Source organism: Saccharomycodes ludwigii, chromosome II, assembly GCF_020623625.1.
Source record: "Saccharomycodes ludwigii strain NBRC 1722 chromosome II, whole genome shotgun sequence".
Taxonomy (NCBI): domain Eukaryota; kingdom Fungi; phylum Ascomycota; class Saccharomycetes; order Saccharomycodales; family Saccharomycodaceae; genus Saccharomycodes; species Saccharomycodes ludwigii.
Window position 1 is genome coordinate 447,916 of NC_060201.1, and position 14,885 is coordinate 462,800.

Consider the following 14,885-nt stretch of genomic DNA (forward strand, 5'->3'; position numbering starts at 1 on the left):
TTATTTAATGTATCGACTAACATAATTCAGTTAACTTTAATTGTTCAATGTATTTGTTATAACTTGTATAATTCTCTTTTCTAAAACAGGTTGTAAGAGATTACTCAATCCTGTTGATGCATACAAAAAAAAACGTATATGTATATATATATGTTGATAGTTTTTTATAAGCAAGGAAGAGTAGTTTAAAAAAAAAAAAAAATAAAATAAAATAAAATAAAATAAAATAAAATAAAATAAAATAAAATAAAATAAAATAAAATAAAATAAAATAAAATAAAACAAAATATTCTTACAAAAAAAAAAACTTAAATCTAATAATAACAATAAAAACTTATATATAACGTGGCTTAATTCCAAATTGGTCCCCTTTCTCAATTATATTATGTGTAAAATAGATAGCTACTGAAATCCAAATGGATTATCTGGAGTAGCATTAAATAAATTGGCTTGCTGTTGTTGTTGCTGTTGCTGTTGTGGGCCATTCCCAAAGCCGAACCCTGTTGGTTGAGACTGAATGGGTTGTTGATGATTATAAATGTTCATATTTGACAGTGATGCAGACAGGTCATTGTTAACACCGCCACCAACTTGTGATGTACCAAAAGATGTTTGCGGCATTGGGGCAATACCCCCTGTTTTTTGTAATGTTATGCCAAAATTAGATTGAGGAACAAATCCGGTGTTTGTAGCTTGAGGAGCCATAATGCCGCCGGTTAAGGCTGGGTTCATGCCTCCAGTTAGGGCTGGATTCATATTACCAGTGAAAGCTGGATTCATACCACCAGTAAAAGCTGGATTCATACCACCAGTAAAAGCTGGGTTCATGCCTCCAGTTAAAGCTGGATTCATATTACCATTTGTCGTAAGAGCACCAAAAGATGTTTGTGGCATAATATTTGCGCCGCCAGTTAGAAGCGGAACCCCAAAGGAAGTCTGTGGCATTATATTAGCACCGCCAGTCAAAGCTGAAGCACCCCCTGTTAAGACAGGGTTCATAGTATTGCCAAATGTCGTTTGAGGTAGTCCACCGGTTAGTACAGGAGCAACTGCACTTTGACCAAAAGAAGTTTGTGGCATCGCACCACCCGTCCTCTGTTGAAATGCTAAGTTGTTATTAGTAAATGAAGTTTGTGGAATTGTACCATTGGCGCCACCAGTTAGCTGCGAAGAAACAGCAAAATTATTGGCAAAAGATGGTTGAGGTAAACCACCGGTTACTTGAGGGGCACTAGCACCAAAGGTTGTTTGTGGCATCAAGCCACCGGTATTAATAGGAACCAATCCACCGCCAGTTTTTTGAACGGGCAAAATAACAGCATTTCCACCGGTTGCTATGGGTTTCAATGCACCAAAAGTGGTTTGAGGCATACCGCCAGTTAACGCAGGGTTTAAGGCACCGCCAGTTAACGCAGGGTTTAAGGCACCGCCAGTTAACGCAGGGTTTAAGGCACCACCAGTTAATGCAGGGTTTAAAACACCACCGGTTAATGCAGGATTAAAGGCACCACCGGTTAATGCAGGGTTTAATGTACCAAACGTAGTTTGTGGCATCATGCCAACACCGCCGGTAACAATAGGCATGACCATAATGGGCAAAATGTTGTTACCACCGGTTTTAAATGGATTCAAAGGAGCAATCCCGCCGGTTTTGACAGGAGATAAAGAAGTTTCTGGCGGATTGTTCACAGTAGCAGTAGGAGTATATTTTGGCTCTTGTGCTGACTGGGTTCCTGTTTTGATAGCTTCTAATTCTTTTAATGGAATTGGAGTTGGGGCCTTTGCAGGCTCTAGAGGTTTTAGGTCCAACAAATCTTGCATTGAATTTTGAAATTCCGACTTTAGCGCTGCAGGAGCAGTGGTAGCAGCAGTGGCGGCAGCAGGCTTAACAGTCCAAGCACGGTCGTCAATGGTTGCAGATACAGCATCCGACTTTTGCTCACTGGCATTGGCAGTAGGCAATAAAGAATCTCTAACTTTTTCTGTTGGTAAATTAGCACCACCAGTTTTGTTAATTTTCAAAGAGCCATCAGGAGCAGAGAACATGCCACCAGCAGCAGATGTTTGGCTAGGTTGTGGTTGTTGTTCTTGGATTCTACCAAATTTGTTGTCTAGGTACTTCATGACTCTAATAATATCACCTTCACGCAAACCCAACGTTCTTAGCATTCCTGCAGTAATCTCTGGTAGCATATCTTCGGTCAAACTTTCTCTATCAAAATTAATAGTATAACGTTGGCAGCTGTTTACATCCACACCACAGTTTAAAAAAAACTCAAACCAGTCATATTTGGGTTTTCCGTTGGAAGAAGATACAGAGGGTGTACTAGCAGCGGTGCTTGGTCTTGGTGGTTTAGCAGGAGGTAACTCTCTGGCTTCTGTAGATTCCTGCATCCTTCTTTGGCGTTCTTGCTGTTCCTTTTCATACCTTAAATCTTCTCTCTGTTGATCCAATAACTGACTAGCTTTTCTTAGCTCAGTTAATTCCTGTTCTCTCAATTGTTTATCCTTTTCACGCTCTTCGCGGTCTTTAGCCCTTCTTCTTCTTTCACGTTCTTTATCAATTGCAGACATACCGGCAGTATTAACATTATTCCCACTATTATTACCACCATTAGAAACAGGTGCATTGTCAGAATCGTTACTTAAGGAAGATTTGTACCTATCTAAAGAGAACCCAGTGACTTTTTCTACATAGCATAAATCGCTATCACTCAATTTTTCTGCAGGAACAGCAATTTTAACCCCATTAACTTTATGCAAATGGATCTTACCCTCAGCACAACCAACAAATTCAGCTTCAACTTTAAAGGAACCGGTTCTATCCATCCACATACGTGTCTTAGCAGGATTAGGATATTGTTTGGATTTTTTAGAATCATTTTCATCTCTAGCAGCAGTATTGTTGTTGTTGTTGTTGTTGTTGTTATCGCTTCTTGAAAATGATCTGGCACGGGACCTTTTATTGGCATTAGAAGAAGAACGATCCCTAGTATTGTTGATATTTGACCCTTCATAATCTTGACCAGCATCATCTTTCCAACTGCTGTCAGTAGGCTTCTTCTTGGAGAAAATTGATTTCCTTCTTGAGACTGAGGCAGAAGTAAACTTGTTTTTCAAACTACCCATCATAGAAGACAATTGGCTAACATTATGCAAAAAATCTGCTGGAACCAGACCTCTTTCACCAGTATCAACAATTTCAACCAACGTCCAATTTTTAGAAGAGGTATCGTCAATAACATTAACCACTTCTCCTGATGTGACGGATATTTCCTTTGGCGCTTCAGCAATAAAGTCTTCAAGCACTTTAGCTTGTTTTTTGCTCCCATTTCCAAAACCACCAGCTTTTTTACCTGAAGCAGTAGCGTTTTGGACTTCTTTTAAACCAGCAGAAGAATAGACACCCTTCAACTCGCCCAAAACAGCAACAATCTCATCAGCAACTTTACTATTGCCAGTATGGAATTCTAAACTAGCTGGTGGGTTAGTGAACTCCAAGAATAAATGTTTCTTTTCATTATCATAACTAACTAAATCGGCAACATTCCATTGTTCAGGGACTGAATCGGCATTAGATGAGGTGTAGAAAATAGTGTTATTGCCTATAGCTAATTTACACTTTACCTTTTTACGACCTAAAATTTCTTGAATAATCCAACTGTGAAATTGAGTGCTTGCCGCGTTAATATTTCTATTATAGGGATCCGCATTATTGACATCATCATTGCCATATATATTATCACTTGGTGCCATTGAAACAGGTCTAGCTGGTTTAGCAGGGAGAAAATCATCTTCTTGGTTGTTACCATTGGGTCTAGCCGGTTTTGGAGGTGGTAGAGCAAAGTCATCATCCTCATAAGCACCAGTGTTGTAACCTTGTTGTGCCTGATCATTTTCATGAATGACTACATCGGATGTAATGGGAGTAATACTAGAAGTGCTTGGTCTATCAATCCTCTGTGGTGGTGGGGGGAAAGAAATTGCATTTGCAGGTGTAGTCACAACAGGAAGTGGTTTGGTCATAGAAGCAGCAGCAGCAGGAGTTGGTGCGGCTCCGGGAATTCTCTTTTCGACATAATTACCTGGTACAAATCCATATTCGTTGTTAGTTACATTCTTACATAGCAACCAATCGGGATCATTTTCATCATATAAGTCAAAGACATCGCCTTCTTTAAATTTTAGCTCTTCTTCGGGATTCTGAACTTGTAAATAGTCATATAGAGCAACAGTTTGGCCGATAGGTTGCATTGGTTCTACATAATTATTTGGAACCAACCCAACAGGTTCTGTAACATCTGTGCCAATCACTCTTTTCTTTACTGTCCACCAATCATCAACTGTTGATTTTTCCAAAAGATATAATATATCACCTTCATTGATTGCCAATTCATCAGGTGTTGTTGGTTGATAAGAGTATACAGCCTTATACACACCCAAAAATGAAGTCATTGTATGTGTGTTGTTGTTTTTTTTTTTTTCTTTATGTGATCTGATTATGCCTATTATTATCTTTAAAGATTAAAAACTTTACTGTGTTTATCTTTTTTATTTTTTCATTTTCTTTCTCCTTTTTTTTCATCTTTTTTTTGTTTTTTTTCTCTTAGGAATAAAAATAATAGCCTCCGTCTCTCACTTTGCGTTAAAATTGGATGATTATTTGTATTTATGGCTGGGTAAGATACAACTTATCCGAAGTATAGTAATTCCGTTTATTTTTTGGAACAGCAACCGGAAAACAGGTAAATTAGTCCTTGTTTTCTTTTCTCTTTTAATTTTTTTTTTAATTTTTTTTTTTTTTTTTTTTCAGTGGCAAAATAACAAGCTTATCTGGTCTTCTTTTTCCTTTTTTGCTTTTTGCTTTCACAAGCAACACTTAATTGTATTATTGAAAGTATACCAAATAAACTTAAAAATATAAGATAAGAATAAAATAGAGAAAAGAAAAAACTTTATTTACAAATGTCAGCTGCGGGTTACGATAGACACATCACAATCTTTTCGCCAGAAGGTAGATTGTATCAAGTTGAATATGCTTTTAAGGCCACTAATCAGACAAATATTAATTCCATGGCTATAAAAGGTGTTAACTGTTCTGTAATTATTAACCAAAAGAAAGTCACAGACAAATTAATGGAGTCAGATAGTGTATCTTACCTTTTCAAAATTTCCCCAACAATAGGCATGGTTTCTAATGGTCCAATTCCTGATTCCAGAAATGCCGCACTAAGAGCCAAATCTGAAGCAGCTGAATTCCGTTATAAATATGGATATGCTATGCCTTGCGATGTTTTATGTAAAAGAATGGCCAATTTATCACAAATCTATACCCAAAGAGCCTATATGAGACCATTGGGTGTGATCTTAACTTTTATCTCTTTTGATGAAGAAAAGGGACCTAGTATATATAGATGTGATCCAGCTGGCTTTTATGCAGGCTATAAGTCAGTTGCCACAGGTCCTAAGCAACAAGAATTAAGTACCGCTTTAGAAAAATACTTCAACAAGAAGAACCTCAAGAATAAGGTTAGTGGTGCCGAAGAAAAAGAAGAGGTAAAATACGGGAACGAAGAAGTAGAAGTGGAAGTAGATCTACCAGTGGGAGAAAGTTATACTAATAAATCTAGTTTGGACTACATTTGTGGAGCTAAAGACAATTGGGAAAAAATTGTAGAATTTGGTATAACACAAATGATTGACATTTTGGGAACAGAATTTACATTTAAAGATCTAGAGGTTGGTGTAGCTACAAAGGAAGATGGGTTTTTTACCTTAACACCTGAACAAATCGAAGAAAGGTTAGTCACTATCGCAGAACAAGATTAAAAGATAAAAAAAAAAATAGATGTATATGTACTGAAATTTTACGATTATATTTTTTTTTTTTCTTTCATTGTTCTTTTTATATATATAAGAAATAGCTATTTTCTTTTTTATTCTTTCTTTCCCTCACTCAATAGAATATTATATGCATGTATTTGCTTGCCTTTTCTTGTTATTACAGAAATTGAAAAAAATAAAAAAAAAGAAAATAAAAAATAAAAAAAAAAAAGCTTTACCGACTTATATAAGACTTCATGTTCTATGATCATTGCATCGATTTTTCTTGATGCTGTTGAGATTGCTGTGGTTTCCTTTGGTTATACTTTAAAAAAATCTCTAGTGAATCCTTATTTCTTCTATTATTGAAATATTCAGTAAGTTCTGAGCTATCCATTTGTTCAAATTGTTCAGTGGAGACTCTAGGTGCCCTTAATAATAAATGAGTAAATGTTTCTGGGCTTACATCAATGCTGGGCCTTAATGAATAATTATTAATATTGGTGTTAGCATCGGTACCGTTACTGTGCTTAGTGTTAAGCTTGTTTTGACTATATTTCCTTTTATTGGAAAATGTTTCTAAAAAAGTATGGTACTGTTTATTAGTGGTTTTTTTTCTTTTCTGTCTAATTTTTTGAGCAAAGGAACTTAATTCTGAGTCTAATTTCCTCTTGCGTGCTTCCTTATCAATAGAAGTTAGGTTTTTCAATTCCTCGTCTGTTAATTTTATTGGTAAATTGAATCTATTTAAATATTTTATGGTATCATAATAGCCTAGTTTTCTAACTTTTGCCAATTCTTCCTTATCTATTATATCGTATACTTTGTCTGTATTGGTATTAGCTCTAGACATTATAGGCAACTGTGAGTATTAGTACGTTTAAGTGTTTTTAATTGAAAGAGGAATAAAAAAGAGAAAAAGTATGATATAAATATTTAAAAGGAATAGTAATCATGAGCGTCATATACAATCTGACATATAAAATAAAACATATTTAATTAAAAAAAAAAAAAACAAACAAATTTTTGTATATTCGTATAATTAGCACTTGTAACGTATGCAAAATATGGAAAAATAAAAAAAATAAAAAAAAAAAAAAGCGTGATATTTATACAATTAAATTCAAACAAATAAATTCTTTTATTTCTTTTTCTTTTTCTCTTTTTTTTAGAACAAAAACATTTTCTAAAACACATATGGAATAAACAAATATGGACAATGCTGACAATAAATCTTCCAATCTTCACCATATTTCTTTTCACATTTACGTTGATCTCTTAACGCCCTATGAACCAAAACAATGAAAAAGAAAACCGGGAAAAACCATGGGAAAGGAGATGCAAACCCACAACTGGAGGCCCAAACTAAGGACTGTGTCCAATCAGCAGTGTAATGGATCTTTCTAGCCAATTTGTACCAACCATCAATTAATAAATAAGACCCATTTTTAGTGACCATATATTTAGGATTAACCAAAACTTGTCTTGGTAAAAATGGGAATGTCTTTCTAATATGTTTATCACCTGCCATTTGTTTTCTAAAAGAATTCTTTTGGCCATTAGTGGTATCAAAAAAGTAGTAAGCAAACAGCAAAACAGAATACAACAAAACGTTATATGGGGTAGACCATTGGTATTCAATCGGATTGTGGTAGTATAAAAATAAAGTGCAATGACAATAAGTGTATGGAACACCAGCAATATTCCAAAAAATTAACATGAATCCAAATTTTTCATAGGCCATGTCCCAAGTTGGAACAATTAATTCTTCACCTTTAGCGCACGCATTAACGTACAAATAATGAGCCAATAAAACGACGCCTAATTGAGGAGAGACATAACCATACATATCATATTGTTTCAATGAGGCACCTAAACTTAGGAAAAATAACGTGAACCAAGGTAATCTCACTTCAAAGAACATCTTCAGATCAATGATGCCAATACGTGGATTCAAAGGAGCTCCCATGAAAAAATCGTACAAATGGTTACCAGTCATTCTATGGTAATCACCCGAGACAAATAAAGTGAATAAATATAATATCAATGAAAAGGCATATCCGGTTATGATAGCACAAGTCATAATTTCACCAAATCTTTCTAAAATAGTGTATAATCTGAAAATACCGCTGAAATGCAAGGACAAAACTAGCACTAGGGTGGTATAAAAAGACCACATGGCGTTACAGTAGTAGGGTAACTGTTTTCCCTTCAAGTGAGTTAGAGGTTGGCCCTTGGTCCAAACCCCTGGTAACGTAACGTAAAAGACAGATTGAAGAGACAAAAAAATTCCAAATATAGACCACGAATACAAACTTGGAACACCATGTTGCAAGAATAAATGGTATAAGTCTGAAAGTAGCTGCCTCCATGACTCTAAAGTGTTTTCCTTAGGTAATGCTGGTTTGCCATTATAAAACTCAGCAGATAACCACATGTAATACATTAACAGTGGGAACCCGATTAACATACCAAGAACACCGACCGGGCCACCAAATTCATATTCGATCTCTTCTGGCTTTAGATATCTTCCCTGTGGTAATATAGAGCCGCTTGCTATTTGAGAAGGATGTTCTCGCTTGCCATGCACAGTTGTGGTCTTTATTTGTTTTCTGGATGTTTTAGTTATGGATGTCATTGGCGTGTATGTGAACCCCAAAGATGCTTTAGCTCTATCTTTCGTGATTTCGTGATTTCGTAATTTCGTGATTTCGTGATTTCGTGATTTCGTGATTTCGTGATTTCGCAAAATAAGCAAACAGAGTAAGGAAATCGTTGAATTTGAAATTTGGTTTGAGTTCGTGTTGATTAATAACAAAGAAGAATGAGGGAACTAAAGAGAAGGGATGGGAGAGAAAAAAGAGAGTATAGATAATAATTTGATTTTAATGTCTATTAATATACTTTATTTAAAAAAAAAAGAAAAGAAATGTAGAAAAGAGACAAAAAGGGTATAAAATATATATATAATAAAAAAAGAAAAAAGAAAAAAGAAAAGAAAAAGAATCTTTAAAAGAAACAAAGTTTGGGAAAACCCAAACGTGAATTTGTTTGCTCACATTGTTTTAAAAATTGCTGAGAAAACTTGAAGCCACTTTTTCTTTTTTTATTATTTTTTTCGGTTCTTAAACGAAAGATCCCGTTTTATAAACACACGAATAACAAATTGCTATTACCTTTTTTAATAAACGACGCACACAAAAATAATAATAAAGATAGGCTGGATTGATTGTCGGAAAAGCGAAAGGAAACGAGAACCAAAGAAAATTGACAAAAATCTCTAAACGAAACACAATTTCATAATAACTGTTTGAGCCTTTCTCGTATAATTATTTTATTAAGGCTCGTCTAAGAAAAACTTTGTATCTTATTATAATCTACACTATTCGAGCATAGCAACTAACCAACGCCAAATATATGTTCTTATAAGGAACAATGTATCATTTTATTATTATTTCTTTAATTTACAAACGATCCTGTAGCCGTTCATCCTTTATACTTGAAATAAAATCAACGCAACCAATCTAAATCAATATAGAACTGATACCTTCTTAAGCGGTATTCAATAGGATTTTGAGAAAAAAAAAAAAAAAAAAAAAAAAAAAAAAAAAAATTAAAACACATAACTTATGTACAAAATATACAATGTAATAAAAAAATAAAATCGATCAAATTCGTATATAGCAAATAACACACACAGGAGGGGAGGGGAAAAAGAAAACTCGATAGCAATCTCTAAAATAAATTCATAAGAAAATAAAGGATAAAGTATTTAAAAAAAAAAAAAAAAAAAAAAAAAAATATATCACTTCATTCAAGCTGTAGCATTGTGACCATTCTTCTACCATGAGGAGTGTTTCTTATTGGGCCCACCAATAATGGTTTGACTATATTTGATAGACAGTCGAATAAATATTTATTTTTATTTTGAACCACGTCTAAAGACGTCTGCAAAACATAATTACCATAAGAATCATGTAACAATCTAGAAATCCCCTCCTCGCCACAGTTGTTGACTAAATCAGACACTATTCTTGCAGAAACCAAAGGAGTTCGCAATAATTTTTCAATGACGTTTGATCCAAACTTATGTAACGATAAATTAATAATATCTGGTTTCAACACTTCCACGATCTTATTGGTATACTCATTTTCATGGTATTCGCTTTCCTTGGTTAATACATATTGCACAACATAATTACCAAATGGATCCAAACTTAACATCTCCACATTTTTCAAAATTTGCTCGCATAATTTGGCACGCTGTGGCAACTCTCCATTATCTAAACAACGTTGCAAAACACAACAACCGTGTCTATGTGTGGCAACATCAACGCATTGAGCACAGACTGCGTCGAAAATAAATTGAAAATCCATTGGCTTTAATTTTGTTAAACATTTTTGTATTACATGATTACCATTTAAATCCTTGCTTAAATCAACAACTAAGCCATCTAAAGAATTAACAAGCAACTGCGCCTCTTCATCACTTCCAATGCAATCAACCAATTTTTGCAGAGCTCTTGTACCATGAGAATCCAAAGCAATGTCAAAAAAATGAGGTGCGGCTATTTGGACTAATTCCAAACGCTGCTCGTTACTAACACACTCTAACAACTTTTGAACCAAGTAATTTCCAAAGGAATCGGTCATCAATTCTACAACGTGACTTTTGGTTTCAACAAAAATTTCAGTAGCAGCCCTTTCTCCGCCTAAATCCAATTGCTTTTGTAAAAAACGACAACCGTGCTGATCTTTGCATAATGAGTAAATGTTGCCAATATACTCTTCCAAAGTAGCATCTGTGTATTTGGCTGCTGCCGCTGCTGCTGTAACAGAGTTAAAATGTTCACCGGCACCGGCATTTTGGTTATGATAATTATGATTCCTGTTGTTACCACCAAGTGTTCTGCGATTGTTATTGTAGTTGTGATTGAATCCACCGCTGCCACTATTGCTGTTGTTGTTTCGATGGAAATTCCTCTTACCATTCCCCATGTTTTTGTGTTTGGTATTATTCGGCATCCCCATGTTGTTATTGTTGGGAATACCAGAAACGTTTTGATTCATCATTCTCATGTTTGTATTGTGTGTGTTGTTTCCATCCAGCATATGAGACTGTGGTGGTCCCAATGGGGGCACACCCATCAAAGGGGGTGGAAATGGTGAAGGTGAGCCATAAAGCCACGGCATACCGTTAGCAGGAGATACTGAGTGTGGGGGAATATCATTTGATTGCAGTAATGGAGGCAATCCGGGATAATTAGACACTGTGTTATTATTGTTTTGGCCATTAGATTCCTCTAAAAATCCACTGGATTTCTTATCGTCATTCTTGGTAGCATTAATACCGGTGCCATTCATATCAGTTGGTGGGCCTAGAGAATTTCCATCCCCCATAATATATTGTTGTTGGTGCATTGGACCTGTTGGCAGCGGTGAATAAGATTGAAATGGTGAATGAAAACCATAATGAGCAGCAGCAGCAGCAGCAGCAGCATGATGATGATGAAATGGAGATATTCCCATTGGAGGGCCAGAGTACATTGGATTCCCTTGCATTAGCGGGCCACCATACGGATAAGCAGCAGAAGGTGTGAAAGATGGAACATTTGCCAAAGAGCTTAAACTAGTAGGCCCTTGGGGTATTGGATTTTCAACAATACCGACAGAAGTTTCAATCTGTTTCTCGTTAGAATTCTTATTGATGCTGGTGTTGTCATTGTTGTTCTTGTTGCTGTTGTTGTTGTTGTTGTCGTTGTTGTTGTTGTTATTACTAGTTGTGACATTGGAATTGCTGAAAACATGACCACTTGGTCCCTCCAATGACGTACTTTGGGTTCTGGAAACCGACGAAATAACACCTCCATTGTTGGAACTTTCAGTATTCATAAAACCAACAGCATTGCTACCAGACAAAGCAACACCGTTTTGCGGCGCCTCTAACATATCAGTTCTTGAGACAGCGTGAAATGTTTGTCTTCTAGTAGATGGTCCACTCCTAGGCATAGAGGCAGCTAAAGCAGCAGAGGCCTCCTCAAAGGAAACTTCTTCAATAGCAATGGACGAGTCCTCCAAGGTGGAAGAAGAGGGACCAGCAAAAGATGTGCCCCTAACAAATTTAGCATCTTCTGTTTGGATAAGGGGGGGAATTGTATCGTTAGTAGCAGACCAGAAATTATCAGTTGCCTTTGCTGCTGTGTCATGTTGATTAAGGCTATTTTTGGCAGCTGAATTAATATTGGTACCAGTACTCGCAACATTATTGTTTTCATTTCCGATCAAAAAGTTTGGATTTAAACCAGGAATATAGTTTTGTGGTACCAGCTGAGGATTCGAAGAAGCGTTTGTGTTGTTAGGACCTTCAACGTTACCTTCTCTGTCAATAATTTTATTACTGGTTGATAATGGATCTTCATATTGATTTAGCATCATATATTGAGAAGAAGGCATAAATCCCATGAAGTTTGGAGGGACACCAGAATTCATGTTCAGAGGATGCGGCATTTGTGGCAGTGGAATAGTGAACTGTGGCGGTGGTACGCCTTGTGGTTGTTGGTAATTAAATTGCTGTTGTTGTTGTTGTTGTTGTTGTTCCACGCTAGAAAGTGAAACTAGTGTATCCGAATTTGGCTCCCCAGTTTTTGTAAAGTCGTCATCATCAATATGCAAATTATCTAAAGCAGAAGTAATGTTCTCTTGTGTTGGTGGATTCATTTTCTTGTACGAATCGTATTACTGTAATTTTTTTTTTTTTTTTTTTTTTGCTATATATATATATGTATATATATATATAGTTGTATTTCCTTTATTTCAGAAAAGATATTAACAAAATAACAATATAATATGAGGATGATAAACCTAAATAATAATAATAATAATAATAATAGTAGTAGTGGTGGTAGTAATAGGCTAAAGTTAAATCACAAAATGCCTGACAATAGAATACAGGGATGAGTTTGCAGTCTCAATTAAAAAGAGGTTCGTTATTGTATGTATGTGTGTGTGTTTATGAATCAAAAAGGGATAATTTGATAGTATACAATGTACCGGGAAACAAAATTAAAATAACAAACAAAAAAAAAAAAAAAAAAAAATATATATATATAAAAATATAAGATGTTAAAATATTCAAATTATTTCGAAATAATAATGTACAGAATCTCTCTTTTTTTTTTTTTTTTTTTTTAGTTGGTGTTATTCTTATTATTGCCTGGATTGTTAAAACTCAAAGTTTATATTTTTATTTTTTAGTTGATATTACCATATAAAATATATGAAAGAGATGGTTATAATAAACACATTGTAAGAGTGTGTGTGGTGATGGATAATAATAAAAAATATGTATATAATTTATTTTATTTTTAATTACAACAAAAAAAAAAAACAAAAACAACAAAAATAACAAAAACAACAACAACACCCACACCACCACAGCTCAGTTTCCATTCCTTTGATTTGGCCGCAGAGCATTCAAAATTAAAAACAACTACAAAAAAAAGGACAAATAAACATATCTTCGGGTAATCTCCCATCTACATATTATTCACTATATATTTACCAACTATTCCATCACTTTACCCGTTAATACTTTTCCCACTTTGTATAAACGATAATTTCTTCAAGCATGTTATTACCTAAAAGACTATCTTTACTTGTTCCTCTTCTTACAATTCAACATTTTTAATATACAGATAAATAATCACAAAAAAAAATAAAATATATCATTATTCATTCCCTTCACTCATATATTTATTTACCTCTATAAGATTCAGACTAATTACAAGATGGTATCTTTTATGAATAAAATTATTAATGATTTTAACCAGGAAATAGGATGGGATGAAGAAACGACATATCCATACATTGTTAACATAAGAAAAGCACTCATAGATTTTAAAATACCTTCTAGTTTTAACATACAACTATCGTCACAAACATCTCCCTCTACATATTCTTCTATGAAACTATCGAATCATTCTCAATTACTTTCTGGGTCCATATCCTATATATACCAAAATGTACACGGCAATGAGTTGTATTATTCTTTATCATCTATAGCAAATTTAAATGGGGAAAAAAATGAAAACCATCGCGTAAATGTGGAGAAATCAGATATTCCAAGTAATATAAGCAGCGGCAAAGTACGTAATATCTATTCTGTAAGCGAAGACGAACTCGCTAATGTAACTAAAGCTGATTTCCCATGTCAAACTGACGAAAACAATAACAATTATAATCACAAGGAACCTTTCCAATCGAGTTGCCTTTATTATGGCCAGATGTATTTCCCGTATTCCATTTTAGAGGGTATCCATATTAAAACATTATCTAACAATTCCAGAATACAAACAAAAATATGGAGCACAAAAACCAATTTTTTGTTCACCACTTATTACCAATATAAAAACAAACATAGAACCTATGAATTATGTTATAGCAGTCCTGAATCTCTAATAGGCTATAGAACGTTGTACACTTTCCCCCTTATGCCTTCTCCAGATATGCCATCTATTTTACATTACGATGAAATCTCTCTTGGCGGTGAGTTATGGCTGGGTTTCAAAAATTTAATTCCAAATTGTTCATTAAGTCTACGGTACAAGACCAGAACGGGCAAGCGGAATAGACCCTTGAATTTTACAATTAGTTTTAACCCACTATTGGGCCATTTAAGTTCCACATTTGGCCTTATAAACCTGGTCAACAAGGATCCTATCAAAACGTTGGGTGTATTTTCAAAATATGATTTTAATGTCTATAGTTTAGAATCTAATATATCACTTGGTCTGAGTTGTAAAGGATTGAAGTTGAGCGCAGATCTGCAGAATCAGCGTTTAAAATTATTGTTGAATAAGAAACTAACTGATGACTTATTAGTCAAAGGCGGATTTGAAATATCTTCTTCGCCCTCAATTCATATTAAGAAAGATGCAGTATCAAACAATGGCAGTGTTGTCTATAACACCAACTCCGGTTTAGAGCTCGCTCCCTTGACGTTTGGTATTGAACTGCAATACGTCGCTTCTTAAAGGATATTTGATCTATATGTTAATGTATTT

The 14,885-nt window shown here is 34.7% G+C and overlaps 6 protein-coding genes across 6 annotated transcripts; 2 read left to right on the forward strand and 4 right to left on the reverse strand.

Annotated features, from left to right (window-relative positions):
- Positions 1–402: 402 nt before the first annotated feature.
- SLA1 (cytoskeletal protein-binding protein SLA1) lies at positions 403–4,455 on the reverse strand (the record flags this gene model as incomplete). Its single annotated transcript, XM_046080384.1, has 1 exon — positions 403–4,455. The coding sequence occupies one exon, from the start codon at positions 4,453–4,455 to the stop codon at positions 403–405; it is 4,053 nt and encodes a 1,350-aa protein (XP_045935652.1).
- Positions 4,456–4,965: 510 nt separating this feature from the next.
- SCL1 (proteasome core particle subunit alpha 1) lies at positions 4,966–5,829 on the forward strand (the record flags this gene model as incomplete). Its single annotated transcript, XM_046080385.1, has 1 exon — positions 4,966–5,829. The coding sequence occupies one exon, from the start codon at positions 4,966–4,968 to the stop codon at positions 5,827–5,829; it is 864 nt and encodes a 287-aa protein (XP_045935653.1).
- Positions 5,830–6,091: 262 nt separating this feature from the next.
- SCDLUD_001494 (uncharacterized protein) lies at positions 6,092–6,676 on the reverse strand (the record flags this gene model as incomplete). The annotated part of the gene is made up of 1 exon (XM_046076845.1): positions 6,092–6,676. One exon carries the CDS (start codon positions 6,674–6,676, stop codon positions 6,092–6,094), a length of 585 nt encoding a protein of 194 aa, XP_045935654.1.
- Positions 6,677–7,009: 333 nt separating this feature from the next.
- On the reverse strand, positions 7,010–8,461 carry ERG4 (delta(24(24(1)))-sterol reductase; the record flags this gene model as incomplete). Its single annotated transcript, XM_046080386.1, has 1 exon — positions 7,010–8,461. One exon carries the CDS (start codon positions 8,459–8,461, stop codon positions 7,010–7,012), a length of 1,452 nt encoding a protein of 483 aa, XP_045935655.1.
- Positions 8,462–9,633: 1,172 nt separating this feature from the next.
- On the reverse strand, positions 9,634–12,540 carry PUF4 (Puf4p; the record flags this gene model as incomplete). Its single annotated transcript, XM_046080387.1, has 1 exon — positions 9,634–12,540. One exon carries the CDS (start codon positions 12,538–12,540, stop codon positions 9,634–9,636), a length of 2,907 nt encoding a protein of 968 aa, XP_045935656.1.
- Positions 12,541–13,610: 1,070 nt separating this feature from the next.
- MDM10 (Mdm10p) lies at positions 13,611–14,855 on the forward strand (the record flags this gene model as incomplete). The annotated part of the gene is made up of 1 exon (XM_046080388.1): positions 13,611–14,855. One exon carries the CDS (start codon positions 13,611–13,613, stop codon positions 14,853–14,855), a length of 1,245 nt encoding a protein of 414 aa, XP_045935657.1.
- Between the last annotated feature and the right edge of the window lie 30 nt (positions 14,856–14,885).